The sequence below is a fragment of the Pseudopodoces humilis genome, chromosome 9 (assembly GCF_049639895.1).
Source record: "Pseudopodoces humilis isolate 2021_Gansu_Grassland_sample_001 chromosome 9, ASM4963989v1, whole genome shotgun sequence".
NCBI classification, from domain to species: domain Eukaryota; kingdom Metazoa; phylum Chordata; class Aves; order Passeriformes; family Paridae; genus Pseudopodoces; species Pseudopodoces humilis.
The window spans coordinates 22,994,036-23,001,333 of record NC_142208.1 but is presented as its reverse complement, the minus strand read 5'-3'; the positions used below and the strand labels follow the sequence as shown (position 1 = coordinate 23,001,333).

The following is a 7,298-nucleotide window of genomic DNA, read 5'->3' as shown; positions in this document are numbered from 1 at the left end:
ACTTCCTGGCCACGCTCAGCAGAGCAGCTCCCCATCCTGCTCCTCCATCCCTGAAAAAGCAACTCAAACCTGACCTCTGAAATCAGAGCATCCTCTGGGAAATGCTGGCCTGGCCCAGCCACCCAGCAGGAGGAGGCAGCCAAGCCCCAGCCCAGCCAGGCTGCACCTGAGCCAGGCCCTGCAGCGAGCAGCCTGAGCCTCCCACCAGGGGCAGCAGGCTGGTTTGGGAGGGCTCTGGAGTGTGTGGCACCACGGGTGCACAGCCACGGTACTCATGCACGATGAACTCTGCATTAAGCTCCACTACAGCCCCGTTTCTCTGCTGCATGGCTCAGCCAAGGGGCAGGGTTACCCACTGCTACCAGAGCAGGGAGGGATCCATCACCAGCTGTAGCAGCATACAGAACCCTGAAGCAGCAGAGATGGGGGAATGCTCAGAGCAAATCAACTCTCAGAGCAATCCTAGAGCCATCACCTGGACTGGGGCATCCTTTGGCTCCCCAGGCAGTGGCACCTCCAGCCGCTGTTGGGAGAGTGATGAGCTCCACACCCTTACATGTGTCTCCAGCATGAGGATTCATGTATGCACATAGAAACACAACTCGATTACCCCCTCACCCAATGGAAGGCAATGCAACCCTCACACCAGGAGCCCCACGCTTCACTCCCTGTGCACAGAAATCCTCCTGCCCCCCACCACCACTGAGTATCCCCCAGCCCAGCCATGCCCGAGCCCACCTGCTCTTAGACAGCCCTGTTTGTTTGCCCAAGGTATTTGCAGCCGGGGGCACCTGCTCTGATACCATCAGCTCCACGAAGGAAGCTGCTCACCTAGCGTGACCCCTGTAATCCCATCCTTCCCCATTAAGTGCTGTGTGAGCACATCCCCCCTCCCAGCCTCCTGACATTTCAGCATTTATCTCCCTCTCCCCACGCTGAGCACATCAAGGCTGTGACATTGCTGGGGAGCAGGAAGCAAACCTCCCAAAGTCACGTAGAAAGGGGCTTGGCAGTACCAACACCCCCCCAGCCCCTCTATTGCTCCTGCTGTGTTGGGGGCATCCACATCCCCCACCACTGCCCTACAGCAGCACTGGGGACCAGCCAGCACCCGTGACAAGACCTTGAGCTGAGCTGGTCCTACAGTGGGGTGCACAAGCTTTGTCTCCTCAAGCCTCCTGCCACCATCCTCACATCCCCCATGGTGCCACCTTTGCTCCCTGCCAGGACAGTCCTGCCTGCCTCTGTACCAGCTACCTAGACGCCCTGAAGAACAGCAGCAGCCTGAAATAATCTCCTTTTACTGCTGAAGATGACAAATGCTCCTTCTCATCAGCTGGCACAGACGTTTCCACTCTGTGTGAAGCAACAGTATCACCCCACCAGGACTGAGCAGTGCCCATTCCCTCCACTCATCACTCCCCACCAGGCTTGGAACCAGCTGTTTCCCCCAGCCCTCCCTTCCAAGAGAGGCTTGTTAAAAATGGTCTGCTGGCTCTTGTTCCCCTGGAGTCAAGCTACAATTCCACGGAGCACAAGCAGTGTCAAGGTCTGGCAGACAGATTAGCCCTGACCCCTTCCAGGTGCACATAGCCAGGGAAATCTGCAAGGTGATGGGATGCCAGCTCTGGCAGGGGCTGGGCACTGTCCTAGCAGTCCAAAGACCAGGACTTCTTTCCCGTACCCCCAGCACTGGTGCACCGTGCCCGCCGACACCTCTCAAATATCCACTGCCCCACAGGGAGGATGCTACTGCCTCCCTTCATCCAGCTCAGCTGCAGGAATGTCCCACTTCTTACCAGCTTGCCGGGGCAAAACGGGATTTGCCGAGAGGTCTGACCGCGCCTGTGGGCACAGGCACCGAGCGCCAGCCCCGGGCACACGGGAGGGCGAGGGGGCACCGCACCCAGGGGACAGGACCGCTGTCAGCCGCACCCGCCCTCTCTCAGGCGAGGAGGAGCAGCGGGGCGGGATGCCCTTTGCAGCCCGGGCTCTGTCCCGGGGAGCCCCGCGGTGTCCCGGTGCCGGTGTCCCGGTGCCGCAGAGCCCGCCTGCCCCCTGGCGGTGCCGCGCTGGCCCCCGCCGCCTCTCCAGCCCCCCGGCATCCTCCCCCCGCGCTGCTGCGGGGCCACACACCAAACACGGGCTTCAGCCCCCCACGAGCCGGCTTTCTCCGCTGGTGCCTCCCAGGCAGCCGAGGTCGCGCTCCCCGTGGTTGGGATGCCAGCGGTCGTGGGAGTCATGGAATTTTTTTGGTTGGAAGGGAGTTCTAAAGGCCATCTAAGTCTAACCCCTTTGCCATGGACAGGGGCATCTTTAACTAGATCAGGTTGCACAGAGCCCTTTTCAAACTGATCTTGAATGTTTTCAGGGATAGGGAATCTACCACCTCTCTGGGCAACCTCTGCTAGTTTCACCACCCTCATTTCAAGGAGCCCTTCTTCCTTATACTCAATTTAAACCAACCCTTTTAGTTTAAAATTATTACCCCTTGTCCTACCTCAACAGGCCCTGCTAAAACATCTGTCCCCATATTTCTTACAAGCCCCCTTTAAGTACTGAAATGCCACAGAAAGATCTCCCCAGAGCCAACCGTTCTTCAGCCCTTTTCCCTTTTCTGCAAGGGTCTTCAAAGCCTTGTTCTGAGAGCTAAGCAAGGTGTGTTTGGGGCCAGAAGGAAATTAAGTGGGTAGGTGCAAAGGAGCTGCACAGGTTCCAGAGGAGAGAAACAAAATCTAGAAAGGAGTCTGAACTGAGGATCCACCCTGGTTTTCCTACATGAGTCCAGGCTACTGAGAAACTCACTGTTCCAGGACATCAACAGGGCCAGCATGACAGAACATGGTGCTTCTCAGGGACAACATCCAGTGTCTCAGACACAGAAGACTGAGACAGGCATTGACACTTGGGCTATGAATGCAAGACTGATTGCAGAGAAACAGCCAAAGAAACATCCAAGGGCAGAACCAGCCACCATGGGTGAGAAATGCCACCTGGCTGAAGTGCAGAAAGGACCAAACCCTCTCCAGGTACCCAGGCGTGGGGAGACACAACTCCTCAGCAAAGGTCACAGCTCAAATTTGCCCCACTGAAGCATGCATGGGAAGAACCTGCCAGCCAGCAGTGACCTTTCTTCAGACCTGATGCCTCAGAGATCTTTATTGAGTGTAAGAACAGTTCTTTACAATGCAGACTGACCCAGAACCTCCCCCAAATCAGACAGGCTGTGAGCTCCCTCCCCACCATAACTGCACGCAACAACACAGCCTGGGCCCCACTTTCACATTTCCAAGTATATAAAAACCATCAAACTGTGAGTAAGCAAAAGCAAACACATTAGAATCAGTGAAAGTGCCTGTCCCACAGCTGGCTTTACATCCATGTGCTGGAGAAGGGGCCAGGACTGAGTATTTCACAGCCAAGGAAAGGGGGCGCATGGAGCAGAGGTCCAGGACAGCAAAAAGGCACAGGGTAAGGATCATCTCCTCCATCTCCAGCTCCCAGGACAGGGATCAGACAGAGGGGATATACCAGCAGCATCCATCCAGTTTTGGGATCACCCTCCCAGGGCTGTGTGAAAGAAGACACTCCAGTGTTGGGAGCAGCTCCTGCTCCCCAAAAAGTTAAAACAGCATTAAAAAAACCCAAAAAACAAGCAGCAAATGTTGAGGTCCTGGCAATAGGTGTGCAAGGTAAAAACCATCCAGGGAGAGAAGTCCCAGTGAGTACCTAGGGGAAGAACAAGGTTGAGACCAGCAGACTTCAGCAGCACATTCCACTCACACTTGCCACACCAGCATCACAGCCACCCAAATCCTTCCTCCAAGGCAGCCTGGCCCCTCACCTTGCCTGGAGACAAGTTACTGCTTCCTCCTCCTACTTCTTGGCTGGCATAATAGGAGGAAGCTCCTCCTCATCCTCCTCAGACAAGTCATCATCCTCCTCAAAGGAAGCATCTTCCCTGTGCACTGGGACACACAGTAACTGTTACTCACTCATGTATGTCTGTGCAAATACAACCGGCCCACAAGACACCCCAAGAGCAGAGCAGCCCAAAGAGCTCTGAAGCAGCTTTCACAGCAGCTAACAGCAGTGGGAAATAAGCAACATCCCAGCTGGAGGGAGGTCTCAGAGGGGAATGGTGACAGCCAGACAGGAAAAAAGGGGACAGATTGAGACATCCAAACCCCTTTTCCCAGGCAAGGCCTTGCAGTAGGGAAGGAATCCCTGCCCTGAGATGGCCCCTGGGGAATCAGCACAAAGGATGGACAGAGCAAGCATGCCAGGTAGCACCCAGGGCATCTCCCAGCAGCTCCCCGGCCGTTGTTGACTCTGAAGTCCCTTCATAACCCTCACTCCTCCCAAGCTTTTCCCCACCCTTCAGTCCTTACTGATCTTGTGCCAGCCGGTGAGGTGCACTGGGCCAGAACCTGCTGCCAGGCGAAAGGTCACCGGAGGCTGCAGCTTGAAGTTGTCCAGACTCAGCTGCAAAGAGCAGAGATGGAGCTGAGTTAGGGGCAGAGGCAAAAAGCAGAATTCCCTGTAGTTCCCAGTGAAACATGTCTATCTGAGGACACCTGCAGCCAGGCCAAGGGCACCCAGGGCATTTGCCTATGAGCTGCACATCTTAGATCAGGATCCACAAACATCCAGAGCTGTCCTGTTCCCTGCGGCCATCCACCCCCAAGTCTTCAAATAAGCCTCTTACCAGGGGTTGGCATGACAATTTCAAATTTGCCACAGGCACAGCGATCTCTTGGTTCTCATGGTTTCGCCCAACAACCTCCACCACATTGCACTCGTCCTTGGCACCATCAGTGAGGCAGACCTGGGTGGAAGTGGAGACTGTGAGCAAATGCTCTCCTAAGGGACACATCTGGGACAGCTGGAGCTCTCCACAGGACAAGTAACCCACAACAATGCTACCAGCCCAGATGTCATGCAAGGTGTGGGGATGCTGCTCCACAAAACAGGGAGAGCAGTGAACAATCCTGTAGCAACTCTCCCCTGACTGCCTCAGAGAGGGTTCTGTGTCTCTCCCAGCTGTTGCTGCAGTCACCTCAAGGGATGGCACCTGGGCTGTGATTTCTGCTGATCTGATCCATGCTGGCACGTTCTGTGCTTCCAGGATAGAAAACATCCCCAGTGAGAGCCGGGAATGAAGCCCTGCACCTCTCTGGGCTTAGGGAGTAAAAAGCTGGTGTGAAGCTCCAGCAAGGTCAAATACAAGGGAAAAATATTTTTCTTCACCACCTGCCTGAAGCATTCCCCTACTCAGCATGCTCCTGCCACCACAGGCTTTGCACAAGTGCCTACATATGATGGATAAAGATGACCACTCTGTGTCCTGCCCTGAGAGCAGCCAGTCCTGGGACCTCAGCCAAGGGAGTCCCCTGACTCCAGTCCAGCCAAGAAATGAGGATAAGGGTATGGGTGACTACAGGAGAGAACAAGCACAGTTAGTTCACGTTTCTCTTACCACAGACAGTGCTAAAATGTGGTCAGAGTCATCTTCTTTATCCACCTGAAATGTGTAGGATTTGGTACTGGCAGTCAGCTCACAGCCTAGAAGAAGAAAAAAACAGTAGCAAGCTTTACGCAACACCAGTCACTGTAGGCAAAGGGTTCTGAGGGATAGCCCTGGCCAGGCATGCACATGGCACCTCTAAAACTTTTTTCTTGTGTGAGGAGCAGCATCAGATCAGGGCACCCTGGGCTCCAGGGTCCCAAAAAATTACACACCCGCCTCTGCACCACGAGGGGACAAAACCTGGTGTCCCCAAAGCAGGCTGCCATGAAGCAATGCCCACAGGCACCCAATGTTCCCAAGCACTGGTAGGGCGAGGCTCTTCCCCTCCAGGGAAAGAACAGTCAGGGCACACCACTGTGGAAAACAGGAGGGAGCAGACAAAACAGTGACTCTGCTCATGCCATTGCCAGTACAACTTTTTCTTGGATGGGAGTCTGGAAGCAGAGACAGACACAGAGTGCCAGACCTGAATGATGAGGCCCAGCCCAAGGGGAGGATGCCAGACCAAGCTGCAGGGAGCTGGAGTCCCTCAAGAGAAGTTTTGAGAAAAATTTTATTACATACTTCTTCCGGCAGTTACAAAAACACGGGCAATACATAACTACGTCCTTAGCTCTTAGAATCAGGATTCAGCCGATCAAAGGGAGGGACTAAACTGCCCTGGGAGCGTTTACTTATTTCAGGATGATTCACCAGTGTGAGGCTGATCGGAAAAACACAGAGCCGAGCCCTGCATACCACTGCCGGAATTTCCAAGGGAGAGGAATCAACCTTCACGAGCACAGCCCGGGGCAGGACGTCTTTCTTCCCATGCTTATATATTCAACTTACCGAGGGGAGGGCCCAGCCCCAGGTGCACAAGAGGCCCGGGGAGCTGCACGTCCGTTTCCCCCGTGTGCACCGAGGCCCGGCTGGGGCTGCCCTCACACGGGCTCGGGAGCGGCGCAGGCCCACGTGCGGCGGGGCTTCCCCGGCCCGGCCAAACCCCTCCCAGAGAGGAGGGACACGGCTCCACCGCCCTGCGACAGGCGCCCACGAAACGCTGACGTGGGAGCGCGGGGGATTAACCGGAGGAGCAGGAGAGGCCGGCGAGAGCCGGGACTGCCAACCCACCGCCCCATTACCCCCCGTCCTCTAAAGCCGTCAGAACACCAAGAGCCCACGCGGCTCCCCCCAGACCGCCCCGGGATCCCCAGCATGTGCCTGCTGCCTCCCGAGCCCGGTCATACACGCGTCTCTCCACACCGTCCTCCCCACCGGCACGATCATGCTCTCCATGTGTCTCCTCATACCCGCGTGTCTCTCCTGCCTCCTTCCCCTCACGGTGTCTCTGCTACCCCAGGTCTCTCTTTGACCCCACAGCTATTTTCCCCCCACACCCACACGTGTCTTTCCAGCCTCCACGCCGTCCCGATTACTCCCCAAAGTCCCTTTCTGCCCCATCTCTCTCCTGCCCCCTTAATTATTGCCCCAGCGTTCTCTCGCGCCCTCCGGATCTCTCTTATCCTCCTACGTCTCTCGCGTCCCAGACCCCCCGCCCCGTGAGTGACCTCCCTAATTCATCTATGACCTCCCCCCCCCCCCCCCCCGTGTCTCTCCCGCCCCCTTGCCCGTGTCCCGGCTCCCCTGGCCCGGGGCCGCTCACCGAAGAGGACGCTGCCGGGGCAGGCGGGCCCGTGCGGCTCCATGAAGCGGCGGCGCTGGGAGAGGCTGAGGGAGCGGGGCGGGCCGTGCAGTGCCGTACCGAGCAGCCCCGCCCCGCGCCCGC

The 7,298-nt window shown here is 56.7% G+C and overlaps 1 protein-coding gene across 2 annotated transcripts; it reads right to left on the bottom strand.

The window, feature by feature from the left end:
• Positions 1-3,129: 3,129 nt before the first annotated feature.
• On the bottom strand, positions 3,130-7,279 carry NPM3 (nucleophosmin/nucleoplasmin 3). Of its 2 annotated transcripts, XM_005520684.3 has the most exons (6): positions 7,176-7,279; positions 5,480-5,565; positions 4,709-4,828; positions 4,392-4,485; positions 3,845-3,968; positions 3,130-3,729 (listed from the first exon to the last, which is right to left on the bottom strand). In XM_005520684.3, exons 1-5 carry the CDS (start codon positions 7,216-7,218, stop codon positions 3,877-3,879), a joined length of 435 nt encoding a protein of 144 aa, XP_005520741.1. In that variant the 5' UTR covers positions 7,219-7,279; the 3' UTR covers positions 3,130-3,729; positions 3,845-3,876. The 2 variants fall into 2 exon arrangements, with proteins under 2 accessions (XP_005520741.1, XP_087915890.1); XM_088059764.1 differs by lacking the exon at positions 3,130-3,729 and having other exon boundaries at positions 3,905-3,984.
• Between the last annotated feature and the right edge of the window lie 19 nt (positions 7,280-7,298).

Excerpts from the sequence above, each read along its gene's own strand:
- NPM3 (XM_005520684.3), bottom strand. The coding sequence starts at position 7,218 with ATGGAGCCGCACGGGCCCGCCTGCCCCGGCAGCGTCCTCTTCG. Across the intron at positions 4,829-5,479 it reads ACATTTTAGCACTGTCTGTG|GTCTGCCTCACTGATGGTGC; the intron begins GTAAGAGAAACG and ends ACTTCCACCCAG. Across the intron at positions 4,486-4,708 it reads AATTGTCATGCCAACCCCTG|CTGAGTCTGGACAACTTCAA; the intron begins GTAAGAGGCTTA and ends TGCTCTTTGCAG.